Genomic DNA, 21,233 nt, shown 5'->3' on the forward strand with positions numbered 1-21,233 from the left:
TTGTGGGTTTAAATCCTAGAGAGCCAGGGTTAGGTACTCCTGAGCTCAGGTAGATGTGATGAATTCTCTCATTTGATACCGAAACCTGTGAGTGTATTTTTTTGTTTGTTTGTTGGTATAGGAATCAAATTTGATGTCAGAAATTGAAATATGAATGGAATTTATTTTTTCCGACAGCTTCTCACAGAGTCCGGGATTTAATCCTGAGCTCGGGTTACCGTCTGGGTGAAGTTTTGCATGTTATCCCAGTGTCTGTAGGTTTCCTCTGGGTTCTCCGGTTTCCTTCCACCTTCCAGGAGCCTACAGTATATTATTACATGGATTGGATACTAGCTGTGGATTACATCTTTCTATTCTCATCATTTTTCCTCTTTTAGCTCAAGTTGTAGCAAGAAGACTCTTGGGCTGAGTAGTATAATCACTTTCAGTATCACCAAATCAATAAGGAATAATAAGGAATGAATCATGCCAGTGTACAACTATATGTCAGTACTGATTTATATCTGAGCAAATACCCTAAAATATAAAGATATTGTCTAAAAACCTATTTCACTATTGACTTTTAACCGAAAGCAATTTTCAGTGAGGGTCAACATTTAAAGCAAGACACTACAGGTAGGAGATATCTACGTCTTTAGTGTAATAGTGCAGCATACAAGACAATACATATAATACACAGAACAGGAAGAGCAGCATCAGGATAAAGTAGACGGCAAAAGTGTACAAAGACGAGCAAGATGAGCGAACTGGATGGGATTTTAGACAGTCACAAGTAGCAGCAAATAATGAATAAAGATAAGTAAACATAGCATTTGGAAAGACAGTCCCTTTTCACACGTACTCTCTGAGCTTGTTGAGAGGAGAGTCATGATGTCCATGATGTCCAAATTACAAGTACATGCAACTTTCCAAGGCCACAGGATGAGGGTCTTCAAAATTCTGCCTGCCTAAAATGATTGCTTGGATAACTGAGGAAACAGGAAAGTTTCACATTCATATATGAAATTGCAGTCATTTAGATGGAAACTGTCACGAAGGATTTCCAGATTTGAATCCTTGTTAAAATTTTTTATGATTCAGATTCATGTAAATGTGCGTCATTTCCATTCCACAATATTACAAGTAAATATACATGGATGGAAAGTATAGTGTTCTACTGTAATGATAATCATTTAAATGATTCAGTAGTGGGATGAAAAAGAGAGGATACTATCTATACATATCTTCTGTACTGCTTATCCTACATGGGTACACGGGGAGCCAGTGAACTTGGGGCACAAGGCAGGACACATCCTGTTTGGGGTGCCAACCCATCGCAGAGAACAATTGCACACACACACACACACACACACCCATTTATACACTACGGACAATTTGGAAATGTCAATCAGCCTGTCTTTGGACTTGGGGAGGAAACCAGGGAACCTGGAGGAAACCCCTGGAGCATAGGGAGAACATGCTAACTCTGCACACACAGGGTGGAGGTGGAAATTGAACCCCCAACCCCGGAGGTGCGATGCAAACGTGCTAACCATGCCCGCCGAGGATACTATCAATTAAGTAATAACGTGTTTGCTTCAGGTCAGTCAACATGCAGACTTATTCGGTTGTAAAGTCGATCCCATTGACTATACAGTTCACTGTTTTGAGGAGGTAAATATACATCTCTCATCCCAGTTAGCTGGCTAGATTGTTTCTAACAAAACACGAACTTGGAGGCATGGCTGAAACAGATGTAATTCCAACTTCCCACCTCCGAGGTAAATCAATCATAGCAGTATAACAGGCTGAATAACTAGCTAGCTAACACTTTTTTCTTCTTTACTCTTCAGAGCTTCTGTATTTCACTCATTTGTGCAGTACAATTGTAGCGCATCTGTTCCGTGTCATGGATGTGAGACGTTTCAGAAATGCTTTCGGTGTCTGGCTTTCAGTCGATTTAGATAAAAAATATCTCCCAAACGATGACATTTAAAAATGTAAATGCCTCAGAGTGAATACAGTTTTCTCACCGAGACAAGGTACTTGCACCCATACCCTGTATATGATCAGTAATAATATAACGTTCATGAGCAGTGGTGAATCATCTCCAGATGGTCGTCGCGTCTCTGTTGCTTTTGAATCACTGAATAAGCTCCCAAGTTTAGCTCATTAAAGCAAGTGTAATGACACAGTCTCCATAAGGAGCACAAGAATTATACACGCAGATGGTCTTCAGCCATTAGCGCAACTCTGTGTTTCGAAACAGCGTTCGTGTTGTTTTTAATTCTTCTTCTGGTGTGTGGAAGTGTTGTTGTCGGGACTGAAGGTCAGCTCAGCTAGGTAGACATCATTCTTCTGTCGTACACTTCATTAGACATACAGTATCTCACAAAAGTGAGTACACCCCTCAAATTTTTGTAAATATTTTACTATATCTTTGAATGTGACAAAACTGAAGAAATGACACTTTGCTGTAATGTAAAGTAGTGAGTGTACAGCTTGTGTAACAGTGTAAATTTGCTGTCCCCTCAAAATAACTCAACACACAGCCATTAATGTCTAAACCACTGGCAACAAAAGTGAGTACGCCCATAAGTGAAAATGTCCAAATTGGGCCCAAAGTGTCAATATTTTGTGTGGCCACCATTATTTTCCAGCACTGCCTTAACCCTCTTGGGCATGGAGTTCACCAGAGCTTCACAGGTTGCCACTGGAGTCCTCTTCCACTCCTCCATGACAACATCAAGGAGCTGGTGGATGTTAGAGACCTTGTGCTCCTCCACCTTCCGTTTGAGCATGCCCCACAGATGCTCAATAGGGTTTAGGTCTGGAGACATGCTTGGCCAGTCCATCACCTTCACCCTCATCTTCTTTAGCAAGGCAGTGGTCGTTATCATGCTGGAATACTGCCCTGCGGCCCAGTCTCTGAAGGGATCATGTTGGCATTCCCTCAATGAACTGTACCTCCCCAGTGCTGGCAGCTCTCGTGCAGCCCCAGACCATGACACTCGCACCACCATGCTTGACTGTAGGCAAGACACACTTGTCTTTGTACTCCTCACCTGGTTTCTGCCACACACGCTTGACACCATCTGAGCCAAATAAGTTTATCTTGGTTTCATCAGACCGCAGGACATGGTTCCAGTAATCCATGTCCTTAGTCTGCTTGTCTTCAGCAAACTGTTTGTGGGCTTTCTTGTGCATCATCTTTAGAAGAGGCTTCCTTCTGGGACAACAGCCATGCAGACCAATTTGATACAGTATGCGGCGTATGGTCTGAGCACTGACAGGCTGACCCCCCACCCCTTCAACCTCTGCAGCAATGCCGGCAGCACTCATACATCTATTTCCCAAAGACAACCTCTAGATATGACGCTGAGCACGTGCACTCAACTTCTTTGGTCGACCATGGCGAGGCCTGTTCTGAGTGGAACCTGTCCTGTTAAACCGCTGTATGGTCTTGGCCACCGTGCTGCAGCTCAGTGTCAGGGTCTTGGCAATCTTCTTATAGCCTAGGCCATCTTTATGTAGAGCAACAATTCTTTTTTTCAGATCCTCAGAGAGTTCTTTGCCATGAGGTACCATGTTGAACTTCCAGTGACCAGTATGAGGGAGTGTGAGAGTGATGACACCAAATTTAACACACCTGCTCCCCATTCACACCTGAGACCTTGTAACACTAACAAGTCACATGACACCGTGGAGGGAAAATGGCTAACTGGGGCCAGTTTGGACATGTTCACTTAGGGGTGTACTCACTTTTGTTGCCAGCGGTTTAGACATTAATGGCTGTGTGTTGAGTTATTTTGAGGGGACAGTAAATTTACACTGTTACACAAGCTGTACACTCACTACTTTACAGTGTAGCAAAGAGTCATTTCTTCAGTCTTGTCACATGAAAAGATATAATCAAATATTTACAAAAATATGAGGGGTGTACTCACTTTTGTAAGATACTGTATTTCTTGCATTCATGTCGGTATGAAGAAGATTTGATGTGTGATATATTGCACACGTCTGTCACCTCTGGAACAACCAAACCATTAATGCTGCCCTCAAGTCTTCCTTAGAAATTTGTGCGTATGAGTTTTGGAGGTTGCGATTTGCTTTTGTTTTTATCCGTCCATCCATTTTCTGTACTACTTATCCTACACAGGATTGCAGGGAGACTGGAGCCTATTCCAGGGGACTCGGGGAACAAGGTCTCGGGGACATCCTGGATGGGGTGCCAACCCATTACAGGGCACAATCGCGCACACACCCAGTCACAGTACAGACAATTTGGAAATGCCAGTCAGCCTACAACACATGTCTCTGGACTGTAGGAAGGAAACCAGAGTACCTGGAGGACACCATGCAAGGAGAACATGCATTGGAGAGCTTTGTGGACACAAGGCAGAAGTGGGACACGAACTGCCAACCCCAGAGGTACGAGGCAAACATAATATAATGTTATTCCCCCAGGACTTCACGCCTCTTCTTGTTGGGTCACATGACACCGCTGTGTTGTTGATTATTTTCCTGTAACAGCATGCCCTGTTGTGTTTTATTCCATAATTGTTGGGTTGCGTAAATGATCTCATTTATCAAAACACCGAGCAGGACTATCTAAATATATATTTATGTGTTGGATAAATAACACAGCACTTATTACCATCGTGTCATATCGTTTACACTTGTAGATAATTACAGCATTGTCCTGAATTGAGGTTCACGTAATTGCTCGATGTGACTTTGCAATCCATTGTGTCTTGTTTACTGAACTATACAAACGGTGCCAGCGGCAAATTAAGGCCACATGCTCCTTGTTTCCAGCTGTGCTATAACTTTTACCCTTATTAAACCATTGTAGTATCTGTGGAGTTTACTGGATAGAGCTCTTTGTGTCACGCCCGCACCTTGCACTAGATCAAATTAAGCAGATGTTCTTTTTTTCTGCGTGCTGATGCCGGTACTATCACGCTAATTAGCCACTAAATGCCTAAGTGACTTTGCTTCAACATAAGTGTCACAATGCAGATGGAGAAACAAGTGTTTTGTGTTTCTCAGCTGCAATTTCCTCTTGTGCTCGTTCATCTGGCACAGGAGATTCTCAGACGGATGGTTTTAAAGTGGCTCTAAGAGCAATATGGCAATATAATGCAGCATTATGGCTGTGCTTTGTACATCTGGGTTATGAATGAATAAACAAACATAACACAGGTACTAAGAAAAGCAGGTAGATTTTGATTTATTTTCCTTGTTGTTTTTTTAATATTGCCCCTTTACTCGGGTGAGATTTAATAGACCCTACCTGGAGTCATGTAACCTTTATTTAACTTGGGACTTGGTACGATGCTTGTACTATACCACAAAGCAGAAGTTATAAACACCTCATAAAGGGTCATGGAATATTCATCTCATCAATAATGAACCTCCAAATGAATCAGCGGACCAGTAAAATGTCTTGCTGTCATGTTTTTGTTATTTACTGTTCGGCCGACACATTTATTTAATGAATATTGGCTCGTCTAACCTTTTCAAGTCACATAATTATCTTCAAGCTAAAGTGCATCTTCAATTCTCAGGATTTCTAGAATGCATCTATCGTGACTTTTATGATGATTGTACGTTATCGAGAAGCTAAACAGTTATGGGTTTTTTTTTTTTTTTTTAAGTCAAAAGCCATAAAATGTTCTTTTCAGCAGAAATATACTCAGGAAGCACAGGACCATTTAAAATGCCTTTTGATAATTGACACAGATGATAAGAAATGCTAACTGAATAATCTGTTTTTTTTTTTAATTAACACCATATATTTCTTCTTTCTTTTTCTCCTGTTTCCTCCTCCTACTACTTTTTGTGTCTCTTTCTCTGTTTCCTTCTTCTTCTATGTTGTTTTGTTTCCTTCCTCCTGCTTCTCCTCCTTCTTTTTGTCTCTTCCTCCATGTTCTCCTCCTCCTCCTCCTTAACCTTCTTCTTATTCTATTTTGTTTTGTTTCCTTCTTCTCCTCCTTTTACCTTGTCCTCCTCCTTCTATTTAGTTTTGCTTCCTTTTTCTGTTTCACCTCCTCCTCCTCCTCATTCTTTGTTTTGATTCCTTCTTCTATTTCACCTCCTCCTCTTCCTCATACTTCTTCCTTCTTCCTACTCCTGATCTTCTTCTTCTTCTATTTTACCTCCTCTTCCTCATTCTTCTTCCTCCTTCTGATCTTCTTCTTCTATTTAACCTCCTCCTCCTCTTCCTCATACTTCTTCCTTCATCCTCCTCCTGATCTTCTTCTTTTTCACCTCCTCCTCCTCCTCTTTCTCATACTTCATCCTCCTCCTGATCTTCTTCTTCTTCTATTTCACCTCCTCCTCTTCCTCATCCTTCTTCCTTCTTCCTCCTTCTGATCTTCTTCTTCTATTTAACCTCCTCCTCCTCTTCCTCATCCTTCTTCCTCCTTCTGATCTTCTTCTTCTTCTATTTCACCTCCTCCTCCTCCTCCTTTTCCTCATCATTCTTCCTTCTTCCTCCTCTCAATCATCATCTTCTTCTGTTTTACCTCATCTTCCTCCTCCTCATCTTCTTCTTCTATTTTGTATTCTTCTCCTCCTCCTTCTTTTTCTTCTTCTATTTTGTCTCCTCCTCCTCTTCCTCCTCCTTTTCTTCTTCTATTTTGAATCCTTCTCCGCCTCCTCTTCCTCCTTCTTCTTATTGGTCTTTTCTTTACTTTGCTTCCTCATACTTGTTTGTGATTTTCTATTCTTCTGTTCAAGCACTGATTTCCCGTCTTCAGCCCGTGCCCTCAGACAGAAAAGTTCAAGGGGGAATATATACTTATTTAGTGCATTGTACAGTAAACTGAAGGATTTCTTCTTTGCAGTATTTATGAGGTTAGGGGTTATGATTTTTACAGTTACGTCATGAAGTGTTCTTTTCTGCACAGATGCTTTTGTAAATCTGTCCTAGCTGCCTTGTTGGACATATTGTACTCCTGTCTGTTTTTTCCACTTCACTGTCTGCCTGCCATCAGCTCACAAAGGCGCCCTGTTGGGCTTAAAAATTGTAGCCTTTAAAAGTGCGCACTTGGACCACTCGCTCCTTTTTGTGTGGGCTGGCCGGCAAACAAGGTCACCAGGCACATAAAGACAGATTATTGCTACAATCTTTGGCGAGCATAGGACGAGGTGGCTTAGCGAACTGTTTTACTACCTAATATCAAAGCGCCATAAAAAACACCTCGGATACGCTGCACCTTGGTTATATTTTGCTCTGTTACAAGGTGACTCACGGCACTGTTTTCAAAAACTTTCAAAAGATAAAAAGTGGACAAAAAGCTCATCTAAAGCTCAGTTCCTGGCTTGTTTGATGAGTTCGCTGGGATGCACTGCAGTGCTGACTTTGTGTTTAAGCTCAAAACTCCTGACGTTGATATTTATTCATCTGAGAGATGCTTTTATTCAGAGTAAATTGTAGGTGAAGCAGAATGGAATCCAAGCACAGAGCAGAGCAGGTGATGGCTGTGGGGTCTTACTCTGGAGTCTAGTAGCGGCTCTCTGACATGGCAGTCCTAGGATCTCACAACCACAGAACATTAACCACTATACTACCACTGCCAGTTAACTACCAAATTAATCTCAAGTGACTGTTGATTTAGAATTTTTTTTGATGGTTTATTTATTTATATGGAAATAGAGAAGCTTTCTCTTCCCTTCTTTGCCACACACTCATCTCTAGTAATTTGTAAATGAATGATGCTTCCTACCTTCCTTAATCCTGTCATCATCATCATCATCATCATCACCAACATCTTTATCATCATCGTCATTATTATCAAGATCATCATCACCATCATCGCCATCATCATCATCATCATCATCATTATCAAGATCATCATCATCACCATCATCACTGTCATCATCATAGTCATCATCATCATCGTCATCATCACCGTCATCATCATCATCACCGTAATCATCATAATCATCATCGCCATCATCACCAACATCTTTATCATCATCATCATCATCATTATCAAGATCATCGTCATCACAGTCATCATCACCACCATCATCACCGTCATCATCATAATCATCATCGCCATCATCACCAACATCTTTATCATCATCATCATCATTATCAAGATCAGCATCATCATCATCATCATCATCATCGTCATCATCATCATAATAATCATCATTGCCATCATCACCAACATCTTTATCATCATCGTCATCATCATCATCACTGTCATCATCATCATCATCATCACCGTCATCATCATAATCATCATCGCCATCATCACCAACATCTTTATCATCATCATCATCATTATCAAGATCAGCATCATCATCATCATCATCATCATCGTCATCATCATCATAATAATCATCATTGCCATCATCACCAACATCTTTATCATCATCATCATCATCATCATCACCGTCATCATCATCATCATCATCACCGTCATCATCATAATCATAATCGCCATCATCACCAACAACTTTATCATCATCATCATCATCATCACCAACATCTTTATCATCATCGTCATCATCATCAAGATCATCATCTTTCTAGATGTGCAAGCTGCCCATTCAATACTGACCACAGAACAGTTTTCCACTGTGCCTCAGTCCATTTTAAATGAGCTTTGGTCCAGAGAAGACGGTGGTGTTTCTGGATCATGTTCACATATGGCTTCTTCTTTGCATGATAGAGCTTTAACCAGCGTTTGTGGATGGCACGGCGAACTGTGTTCACAGACGAAGAGTTCTGGAGGTGTTTCTTGCATGCAGTGATTTCCAAGCCTGTTTTTAATGCAGTGCCGCCTGAGGTCCCGGAGATCATGGCCATGCAATATTGATTTTCACCCTTGTGCCTTATGCACAGAGATTTCTCCAGGTTCTCAGAATCTTTTGAGGATATTATGTACTGTAGATGATGAGATATTCATAGCCTTCGCAATTGTACATTGAGGAACATTATTCTGAAATTGTTCCACAAATTGTAGATGCAGTTTTTCGCTGATTGGTGAACCTCTGCCCATCTTTACTTCTGAGAGACTCTCTAAGATACTCTTTTTATACCCAATCATCTTACTGACCTGTTCCCAATTAACCTCCATCTGTTTCTTTTTAGTAACAGTTACTTTTCCAGCCTTTTGTTTCCCCTGTCCCAACTTTTTTGAGACGTGTTGTGGCCATCAAATTCAAAATGAGCTTTTCCCCCAATTAAAACAGTACATTTCCTCAGTTTAAACATGTGATATGTTTTCTATGTTCTATTGTGAATAACGTATGGGTTTATGAGATTTGCAAATCATTGCATTCTGTTTTTATTTACATTTTACACAGCGTCCCAACTTCTTTGGCATTGGGGTTGTAGTAGTGTAATCATCTACATCTGGAGAATAGAGCAGTTGCAGCTGGAGGATGTTTTGTGAGAGTCATGCTGTTTTGGCCTTGATCTTGATCTCAAGGAGACTCGATGTTGGAGGAGGAGAATATGTTGTAATCTCACATATATATGGAACACTGATCATGATTTCCTTTGAATTGTTTGAATTTGTTAGCATGTATTTAGGAGACTGCATTACTGTTCTGTATGTCTCAGCTCAACAAGAAACAAAGAAACATTAACATGGCAACTGTAGTGAGGAAAAACTGCACTGTGCAACATGAACACCGTGTTTATGCCCTTCTCTCTCTCTCTCGCTCTCTCCCTCTCTTTCTCTCTCTCTCTCAATCTCTCTCTCTCTCTTTCTCTCTTTCTCTCTCTCTTTCTCTCTCTTTCTCTATCTCTATCTCGCTCTCTCTCTTTCTCTCTCTCTTGCTCTCTCTCTCGCTTGCTCTCTCTCTCTCTCTCTCTCTCTGGCATTGTTGCTAATCTACAGTCTGTGGTTTATGTAAATCTGGGTTTCACAGGAATCAGGCAGGCTGGAGAACAGTCGATTCAGCTTTTCTGCAGTTCAGAACCTGTGTTGAGTTAGATTTTAACAATACAGCTGTGGTATTGAGCTCTTTCGCGATTCTCTCTCTCTCTCTCTCTCTCTCTCTCTCTCTCTCTCTCTCTCTCTCTCTCTATCCTCTCTTACACACACACACTTCCACATTCACACACAGTACTCGTAGGTCCTACCACTAAGAGCCAGCAGAGGGGGGAAACAAACCTTTGACTAATCTGTAAATTCATATGAGGCCAGAATGGTATTTTTTCTGACTTTTCATGATCCATTAATGTCGGACTTGATGTAATTTCCACATGTTCATTTTGGTTGGAATTAGTTTTAGTCTTGTGATGAAAATGCAGAACGGTTTTAGCCATTTGCTCATTAGTTTTGGTGTAGATGAAGTTGATGATCCATGTCATCAAATCTACATACATACAATCTCCTCCAAAAGTATTGGGACAGCAAGGCCAGTTCTATTGTTTTCGGTAGACGTTGAAGACATTTGGGTTTGACACCAAAAGATGAATATGAGACCATAGATCTTTCTTTTAGTCGTATTTCCATCTAGTTGTGTATGAGTTTATATTTGATACGGAACAAAGTATTTATTCTGGTGTGAAGTGGGCACGCTGGGAGATTCAATGATAGATGATGTTTTGTCTCAGACAGTGGGGGTGTAAAGGGTGAATTAAAACAATCAACAGCTAGCCAGATAACATCGTAGCTATTAAACATCCTGCTTTAAAACAACACTAGGATAAAATCTGAATCTAACAGTGGTCAAGTGTGCTAGTTCTAGCCAGTTAGTTTTATATCAGCCTAACAGTATAACAGTGTGGATTTTTATTTTTTTTGTGGAAAATGATTAAGCTCTATCCCTATTTTGGGGAAAATTATTTTTCATCTTGCCTCAAAGGCCTCAGCCCTACAGAGGTTTGTGTTTATCCACTTTAACACACCAAATTTAGCACATTAAGGCCTTGGTAATTAGCTGATTAATTGAATCAGGTGTGTTAAATGAGGTGGAATGATAAACTCTGTAGCGCTCTGGCCCTCCAGGAATGGACTAAGAGCTCTCTGGTATCCAGTTTTCGGGTCTAGAATGAGTAAGCTTTCTTGATGAGACGTTGTCTTTGTGAACATAAGAGTCAAAATATTGTGATACCATTTTTTCATATGCAGCCCTTTCATTTCAGGAGTGGACAAATCATAAATTCATTAGGTAGTCCACCAGGCAAGCAAAAGCTATAGTGCGCTGCCCAGTTTTGTCTTCTGGTTGCCTGGAAACTTTACTGACTAGCATAAACACTGGTAGCTGTGGTAATGTTATGACATATGGGGAGCTAGTTAGTTAGTTAGTTAGTTGGTTAGTTAAGTGCATTAATACAGATAAAAGTAAACAGATGAATTTGCATTCATGCCAAACCTTATATTTGCAACATCAACCAAATGCCTGCCAATTTTTCAGCTATGAGTTGATACTGAGGTGTTCGGTCTTTACAGTTATAGCTACGAATAACAAAACAAACATGAACATGAAATCTGCTTGGGATAGTGATTTGTCCACTATTACGTCAGCACTGATTCACTCGACAGACGCTACACCGACGTCTAGATGAAGCCGAATCTAAAGACTGAGTGTTAACACCAGAATGTCTGGCTTCCCCGTTAGCATTAATATGTACCTAATTCATTCATAGCAACTTCAGGATGCAGGAAGTTACCATTGTGGCGCCTCACCAGAAGTCTTTGGTATGCCATTGAAGTAGGTTGTGCATGTCAAATAAAGTTAGTGTAGTATGTAAATTTTCAGATGCCCTAACATGCAGAAAGGAAGATAATAAGCCTATAGGGAGCAACAAGCTTGCAGGTTTTATTATGCAACCCGGTGTAATCAGTTGTTCAATGCCTCAGTGATCATGGCAGCACACTTTTAGACTTTGTAATTTAGTATACTTGGATATTTTGATCCAGGCTCTTTGTAGAACTTTGAATAATTGTGTCTTGTAATACAGTGGGCTAACGGTTTGATCATACTAAAGTCTTAGCTTAAAAAAAATAAATAAGAAATCTGGAACGTGACCTCTATGACCTCTTCTACGCTGGACAACATTCACTTCTATTGGCACAAATGCAAATTTATGGAAAGCCAGCACACGAAAACTCATATTGTTGTGCTTTGATTGGCTGCTTTTATGTGAATCCTCAGGGCAAGACCAACAAGATTAAGCTTGGAAAACAGCGCTATCCAAACACACACACACACACACACACACACACACACACACACACACACACACACACACACACACACACACACACACACACACACACACACACACACACAAAATACCCCCCCACACACAGGACCACACACTCACTACAGGATAATTCCAGCAATATGGACCTGTGTTATAAAATCATGACTTGCGTAGTCTCATTGCCAGAACAAGGGATGTGTATATTTGGTCATGTGACTTTTGAGGAATAATAATAATAATAATAATAATAATAATAATAATTTCTATGTGTATCTGTGGCAGCCCATAGAACGGTTCGTATACTTTTTATGGAACTGTGATAGAGGACAGTCTCAGCCACCTACAGAGCAATAACAATACTGCAGCACAATGACATAGATGGCATAGAAATGTGATTGCTCAGATTTTTATTTGTGTTCATTTTCGCCAAATTTGCCATTTTGAATGTTCTCAAAAAAGTTTTTTTTCCACCTCTTTTCCTAATCTTTTTGCCCATTCACCACAAAATTAGATCACAGCATCACGAGATCAACCTGGAAAACAAAACAAAACAAACAAACAAAAAAACGTGTTTCGCAGATTTTTTTTTTTTAAATATGTGGGACAGTTCATCCATAACGTGACAGACAAAATTTCACACGTGAGTGCCTGTAAGAAATTCACTTCTAATAGGCTCTATAATTCACCAATTTCCACCACTGCTTATAACCTTTGAACTGCTCATTATATAATCCTGATTCTTCTTCCTGTTGATTCCCCGGATGGTGGTGCTGAGTGTTTGGTGTGCTGGCTGTTGAGTCATTTGCAAAACAAGAACTCAGCCATTTTGTGTGGGTTTTTTTTTTCACCTACAAATTTTGTCCAGTCATCATGAAATTTGGATCACAGTATTGTGAGGCCACTCCAAAAAAACAACAACAACCTGTTTGTTGAATTTTTGATATGTGAGATGGTTTGTCCATAACACCCAAATGAAATTACTGGCAAAGTCCCCAAAAAGTTTGATCAGACTTCCATTGCTCTCTCTTGTAACTATCTAGCTGTAACATTAGTTTCACTGTCGTGTAGAATTAAAACTAGAATAAAAATCTCCTTCAACCTCTCAAGAAAATGTTTGTGCAGTGTTGATATTTTTCTTGATCTCATTTTCAATAACACGCCGATCAAACTGTGCCTAGAAACGTCAGAAATGGAAATGAGTGCTGGTTTCAGAGTGACTGCTTTATATGGTATATTTTTTTTTTATATTCAGCGAACCTCGTCAGTAGTTCGCCGCTGCTATCAGTTATGCAGCAGTCTGACGAGTTTTCACGCTTCCACAAGCTTTTCTCTGTCCTGTGTCGGTGAAATTGCTCATCAGTTGAGAGTTGTTTTCTACATATTAAAGCAAGAATCTGACCTTATTCAGTTTTAGCACTGTGGGGAAATAACAGAAAAGAATTAATGTGTTCTTTTCCCTCTCAGACTTACAGACATACAATCGTATGTCTATGAGAAGGCATTCGTGTGACAAGGTCACGTGTAAAGAACTGGAATTTAAAGCAAGCAAATCAAATGCCAAGCTTCCCATTGACTCCATGCCCTTTCACTGTGCAGTAATTTCCTCTCATTTGGGTCGATGTCTTCATTTTCAGTTTTATTTTTATTTACATGTAGAACACCGTATTTACAGTTTATTCTCTGACCGTGATGTTATTGAAAGCAGCTTGTGTGAGAGTGCAAGTCTGTAGCTGAGCAGTTAAATGGCAGATTTGAGCTTACAACCTATTGGTCATGTTAAAAGCTAAGCTAGCACTGATTTCATTCCGGCTCGGGTGATGTAGCAGGTCGGTATTTTATTGCTTGTGGTGTTCTAACAAGGGCTTATTTGAGTTTTACTAGTGACTTTGGAAGCCCGTGATGAGGCATTTAACACGGCGATCATCTTGGTCATTAAAGGAGAGTACAAGGAGGAGGGGAAAAAGTGAGCAAGATGAGACGAGATGTGTGGGTGAAAAACAGAGTAGTTGATCTGTCTTCCATTTCCTTTGGGAAGTCTTGGTTAAAAAAAAAAAAAAGCAAAAGATTGCGTTATTGTGCTCCTTGGCAGTCAATAAATTAAAAGCTAATGCTGGCAAGTAAACAGCGAGGAGATTACTTTTTAAAAATGTTTTTTTTTTTTTTTAATTATTATTATTATTTATTTCACAGAAGTGTTTTTAATTACTTCCTGCACTGCAAGCTGTGCTGAGCTCTCATGTACGGGCGAATAACGTCACACCGGTCCAGGAAGCCGAAAAAGCACCAGAGGTGAAGGCCACTGTTTCTTTCTGGGTTTTTTTTTTCTTTCTTTCTCTCAAGCTTTTGGGTCCAGAGAAGTTTAATTAGTGAAAGCAATAAAAAACGGCTAGGAGAGGAAGCAGCAGAGCCACAGCAGAATAACATCTCCATTCCAGTCGACGGCTCGTAGCTTTCTCTTGCTCTCTCTCTCTCGCTTTCTCTCTTTCCGCCCGTGCCATTGTCTGCTTCAGAAGCTCTTCTGACAAGTTTTTAATTGCCATAAACTCATGTATATTCATATCAAGGCATGCTCATTCTTTTTTCCTGCTGATGAATCCAGGCTGTACTTCATTATTGCAAATTTTCATTTACCCCAGTCTCACACACACACACACACACGCGCACACACCTCGTTTCTCAGCTTGTCTGTTTCACTTCCAGCTCCATATCGATAAATAATCCCTCAGCGTACGCCCTCTGAAAGTCACCCCAGTCGAATTCATAACTCGCAATCCTATAGAAGGTGCCTCGGAGAACCTCGCTTATGTGGCGCTTTCCAGCTGTTCATTTTGATGTAACCTTTAGCGAGGGCTTGCCAATATTCCTCCCAGCACTTGGAAGGGCGACTGAGGGGGAGTTCAATAACCAAACGTGCTGAGCGTGTGCGTTTCTCAGCACGTAGACGTCCTACGGCCCAGGTGGAGCGCACCCTCTGTGCTCCATTTGCCTTATTTACCTTTTATTAACAGTTGCCTCGCTGTGACATTTCATCTGGCAAGGCCGTCGTACGTGATCTCCACTCGGGCTTACGAGATGTTCACACACACACACACTGTTTCTCTCATGCTTTGTGTCTCTGTCACACATCTCATTCCCACACTCATGTCTCTTGTGAACTCGCTCCCTCAAGGCTAAGATAAGAAAAGATTAAATCTCTTGATTTTTTTTTTTTTGTCTTAAATACTGGATATCTTATCGTTATTGATGTAATTAAAGTACATGGATAGAAACTCCATCTGCCTTTAAAGTGAACTCGAAGACGCAGTGAAGAACTATAACCTTCCCGCCATGCTTCCTGCTTTTCAGTATTTGCTCAGTATTTAAGGTTGTGTAATATTAGGCACGGAGCCGCTGTTGAGTCCTTGAGCAAGACGTTTAACTCTGTACTGCTAGACTACATGCTTTGATTGAAATTTAAAAAATAAGTCATGCTAGACAGACCAAAGGACAACGTGAAAGACACTGCTAGAAAACATTTTTTTTTTTAATGCTAAGTGAAGGATACCTTTAAAGGACATTTTCTCTATAACGTACCCACTCTGATTCAGTTTATTAGGAAAAATGTCTGTGAATAAACAAAAGAAAGGAAGACGAAAAAGGTAGAGGGAGAGGAGATGCTGAAAGAGAAGTTGCAGAATGCAAATAGAGCATTATTATTATTATTATTATTATTATTATTATTACTTTTTATTTAATCTCTCCATGACTGTCTCACGGTATACAGCGGATTCAGAAAGTATTCAGACCCTTTAACTTGTTGCACACTTTATAGCGTTGAGGATTTGAATGGATATAATTGCCATCGATCTATACTGAAGCGGCCCTAAATCCCGAAAGTTAATTAAAAGTCAAAACCTGAAAATTCACAAAAGTATCCAGAGCCTTTATTCTATACTTTCACTGTAAAACCTGATAAGTTCATTTAACTCAAAAAATTTGAGGAAACTAATTACCTTAACATTTTTAAGTTGATAACTCAATTTCTTTAAGCCAAATACACCTAAATATAACAAGTTTGAGTAAAATTTTTGTTAGATTTAAGTGTATTTGGCTTAAAGAAATTGAGTTTCAACTTAAAAATTTTGAGGTAATTAGTTTCCTCAAATTTTTAATGAACTTATCAGGTTTTACAGTGTTGTAGAAGCCCCTTTGGCTTCCACAAGTCTTCTTGGATACGTCTCTACTAGCATTGCACACATGGATTTGGGCAGTTTATCCCATTCTTTGTGGCAGGTCCGCTCAAACGCCGTCAGATGGCGAACGTCTGTGAATGGCAATCTTCGTTCAAGTCTATCCACGGATGTTCAATGCTGTTTACAGTTGCAGTCAAAATGATTCGACCCCCATTGCAAAGCAGGTTTATTGCGGAGATTTACAGACGTTCAGCTGTTTGCAATGAACAATTCAAACAAAAGCAATTGAAATAGTTCAACACGACGAATGCTTCAATGGTTTCCCCAATTTCAACTGAAAATGCAACTTATAATGACTTCTCCAGTCTCAAAATGTTTTGGATAATCTTTTTCCACATTTTGAGTCCTTTATGCTGTCCTATGCCTTTTACTCAAAAGTGGCTTCTGTCTTGCTACTCTGCAATGAAGGCATGATTTATGGAGAGCTGCACTGCAGAGATGTCCATCCAACAGGTTCTTCCATCTCTGCACAGGTCTTCTTTTGGAGCTTTTTTAGATTGACCGCTTGGTTCTTTCTTACCTCCCTGACCCTTCTTTCCCTGATGGCCCTTCTTTCCCTGATGGCCAAATATAGGAAGGTTCAAGGTTGTGCTAAGCTGCTTCCATTTCAAAATTATTGAGGCCATTGTGGTCCTGGGAACAGTCAAAACCTTAGAAATTGTTTTATATCCTTGCCCTGATCTATCCCTTGTCACAGTTTGATCACAGAGAAACACCGACAGTTTCTTGGACTATTGTCTTGGCAATGCATTGTAAATTTCTTTCCAACATCCTTCAGACTGTGTCCAGTCAATTCGAATTGCAACAGCTGGACTCCAATTGAGTTCTAGACACATCTCAAGGATAATTAAAGCAAACAGGAGGCACCTGACCATGATTTGGAGTGGAACTGCCACAGCAAAGGGTCTGAATTTCAACATTATGTGCATTTAAGTGTAGATTGATGAGTAAATAAAACGGTAATTATATCCATTCAAAATCAAATCCACAACACCATACAGTGTGCAACATGGGGTACGAGTACTTTCTGAATCCATTGTACCATGAAAATATTCTTTTATAATTGGCTGTGCGTTAATTCGTTAGATCAGGATGCTCAAGGCCTGATATAAAAAGCAAACAAATCCAAAGTTAAAAACAAAAGTTGTTCAATAAATACTTAAATCAAGTTCTCCTATCAAGCATTTATCACAGACAGTTCCACATAAAATTTTTTTTATTGTTCCTTAACTATGCAGAGAACCACCTCCTAGTAAAGAAGGTTCCATCAAGCACCATCGCACAGGAAAGGGTTCTTTGGTTTGTTCCTGGGGAACCCTTAAGATTTTATGTACACCCCTGTAACAGTTTATTTGATTTCAGATAGGATTAAGTAAAACCCTTCTAAGGAGTTGGGAACACGATTCAAAGAACGCATGAGGAAGCTTTTTCTCTAAGAGTGTAGCAAAGGGGTGAGGGAGATATTGTTCACCAAAGCTTTCAGGTTAAATAAAATGGTGGAGGACACATTGAGCCACATGGTGTGTTTTTTTATTTTTTGCCTCTGACTCATCTGTTATTTGCTGATACCCATTATTTTCATCACATGTACGTAGACGATGAATTCATGTGCTTTTCCCCAAGTCCTTGAAATGTAGTCCAAGATTGCAAAAGGAATCGAGCAAGAATGAGAGAAAAGCTTTGAAACGGGACGATTGAATTGTTTTATTATTAATGTCAGGAGAAATAAGCAAAAAAAAAAAAAAAAGAGATAATAGTCAGTAATTTTTGTTAATAAACAAATCCTCTGCTCCACCAGAAATGATACCGTGATCCTAGCGTAAGCTTATCCATATTGTTCCACCTCTAATATAAAGCAATGTTTTTCCGTTTTCTCTGACTTGAGGTGTTGGTCTCAGAACTGTCCACCCATATGCATATTATTCTAGCAAACACCTGCCAAGGACACCAAGTCTGAACCCGGTGTCTGTTCCAGGCAGCTGGGGAATGTACACAGCTCCTGTGTGGGTCTGAGTGTGTGTGTTTTTTTTTTTATGGAAAAGAGAAAAGAAGACAAAGAGAGAGCACAGCATGTGTGCATCATCTGTGCAAGAGACTGTGCATACAAAGCACAAGAGTGTTTGTGTGTGTGTGTGTGTGTGTGTGTACTGTATGTGTGTGTGTGTGAGGTTTTACGGGACAGCAGGCGGTGGAAACACACACTGCCAAGCGGCAATTAGGAAAGCAGAGAGTCGTCACTCTCGCACCAGGAGAAATATGCTGACAAAGCCCAAAGCCAAGCAGGCTCTTCTGTCCTCGCACATTCATCCATCTAAAAACGCAATCAAGCGCCGAAATCCACGAGCCCGTGTTAATTATTAATGCTTTCTTCTCTTAGATCGGATGCGGCGGCACGTTTACGCGTTTTAAGGCCACGCTTGGTCATTCATACTCTCTTATTTTCGCAAACATCCGATAATCGAATGTTTATGCGACTGTAAATGCGCTTTAATTGGAGGTTTATGCGCTTCCAAAGCTTAAATTAGGTTTGCGATGATCTCTGGCAGTGGAGGAGGCGGCGTTCTTGCACGCCGAATCAAAAACTGTGGCATGTAGGGTAAATTTCAATTAAGATCCATATCAGCATCGAGGAGATTGAACAGTATTAAAACCCGGTTTTGCTTCGCTTGGCCATTCTGCTGCAATGATTATCATTTCATGGGCATTTGAGATTTTCTTCACAGTGGCATTTAATATTGCTTCGCTGCTTTTGGTTTGTATTTGTGTCAGACAGCGTATTGTAGTCTGTAATGCTTTTTAAAAAAAATTTGATATAGTCAGTGTTCTCCAGGAGCTAACAACATGCACGGCTTTAATTAAAGGTAGGGAGAAAGGCCAAACGCGGGGGTAATTGAAGGCTAAATTAATTTATTGTATTCACTGCTCTGTTGTGTCAGCTTGTGTGTGCTGGGGTTTTTTGTTTGACATGAAAGTCAGCAGAAAGGTGCTGCAAGAGCTGACACACAAAAAAAGAAAATATGTACCCTTTTACAGAAATATACACGCACACATATTAGGCAAATACCCAGCTGTGAAAAGTCCTTATGTATGTACAGTTTATGTCTAATTAAATATCATTGTAGAGGATTTTATACTTCGGCTTACACAGTTATATGAAGACCACACCTATCTTTCACAGGACTGTCTGTTAGCTGTATATACGTTAAAGTTATTTTAATGCGAAAGAAAAAAGTCAAACTAACGGGTGGAAAATCGGACTAATTCTAATGAATTAGAGTGATGTGGGATGAGTGATGTGGTGAAACCTTGTTACTGGCCTTATCCTTGACTTTTTACAAATTGAGAAGTACAAATAGTTCTGAATTTCAGCTAAACAAGATTCCATCATTCACTAATGAAAAAGTAAAAACTTAGTTCTTTTTGTGTTAAATCAGTATTGATTATAGCATGTATCATTTAGGAGTCATTATCAAGTGTTATCTCTCTCTCTCTCTCTCTCTCTCTCTCTCTCTCTCTCTCATTAATATATATATATATATATATATATATATATATATATATATATATATATATATATATATATACACACACACACACACACACCATACATGCCATAACTTTTAATAGTGAAACTCTGAATAAAAGTCTTACAGGAATGTTTTTTTTCTTCAGATCTTCTTGTGAAGACGTTGTGAATTATACGTTACATCCGATCCAAGATGTAGTCGTTGCTTTTCGAAATGTTAAAAGTAATCACTGCAATAGTCACAATAGTCAATTACCCGCTATATATATTCTAAGTGCATCTGCTTTGATCACTGACATTTACAACATCCACCATGACCAAAAAGTAAGGCTTGCGTAATGGCCATGCTAAGCTGGAATATTATATATCATTGTACTCAGACAGCTAATTTGGATTTCTTTCTTTGTTTGTCTCTCTGCAATAACAACAACAACAAAAAAAACATGTTGGACCAGTTACATGCTAGTTATAGCTCCAGGAGCTAAAAGCTTTTAGTATTTAGCCTTTCAATAAGATTTGGAAAAAAAAAAAAAAAACTAGCACCATGAAACTTGAATGAATATAATTTAAATGCAGTACAAATCAGCATGGTTTACAACCGCTTGATTGCGGAGCATTTTATTCGAGCCATGTGTGTATTTTTTGTGTGCATCTTTGAATGGGAGACATCACAAGTGTGGAATGTAAAAAAAACAAAACAACAAAAAAAAAAAACAGTGAGGTGGTCTGAAAAAATCGTGGATTAAATTAATTATCCAGAAATAAAAGCTCCTTTGAAATCTAACCTAGGCAAAGTTTTCCTTGAGTGGAAGGTAAAGAGGTTTGACTTCCTGCTACTCCATCTGTGTCTCCTTAGATTTCCTGCATGGTTAGATGCTCATTAAACGCCCTAAGAGTACCTTCTCTAATATCCTTCCACCATTAGTCCATTCTCACTTTCACTTTTTAAAGCCTCCGTGTCTCCACCTTCTGTCTCTGGTCCAAACTTTCGGACCACGCGGAGCATGTTCCCAGGACACGGCTTAAATCTAGAATTAACGCGCCACTGAAGGTTGTATTTAGTCCACCGTGTCCAGGATGCAAAATTCCTCCAAGAAGGGAACTTAAGGGCATCCTTCAAAGGACTGTGTGAGAAACTTTCACTCGAATGAAACGGCACGATTTGATAGGGTTGGTCCAAAGTGTATCTCCGCTGGGCAATAACCCCCCTCGATTCTTGAATTTCCCCCCAAACTCAAAGCTGAATTTCTATGTTGCAGTTCACCATGGGGTTGTTTTGGTAATTGGCAAGACAGAAAGTTTTCTCTAGAAG

At 39.8% G+C, this 21,233-nt stretch overlaps 1 protein-coding gene across 1 annotated transcript in view; it reads left to right on the forward strand.

The window, feature by feature from the left end:
• fhit (fragile histidine triad diadenosine triphosphatase) overlaps positions 1–21,233 on the forward strand; it is a 265,926-nt gene that overhangs the window by 36,454 nt on the left and 208,239 nt on the right. Inside the window, exon 5 of the mRNA XM_053673957.1 lies at positions 4,139–4,410. Coding sequence (XP_053529932.1) covers positions 4,139–4,410 — 272 coding nt within the window. The remainder of the gene's footprint in view (positions 1–4,138; positions 4,411–21,233) is intronic.

The sequence above is a fragment of the Ictalurus punctatus genome, chromosome 21 (assembly GCF_001660625.3).
Source record: "Ictalurus punctatus breed USDA103 chromosome 21, Coco_2.0, whole genome shotgun sequence".
NCBI lineage: Eukaryota > Metazoa > Chordata > Actinopteri > Siluriformes > Ictaluridae > Ictalurus > Ictalurus punctatus.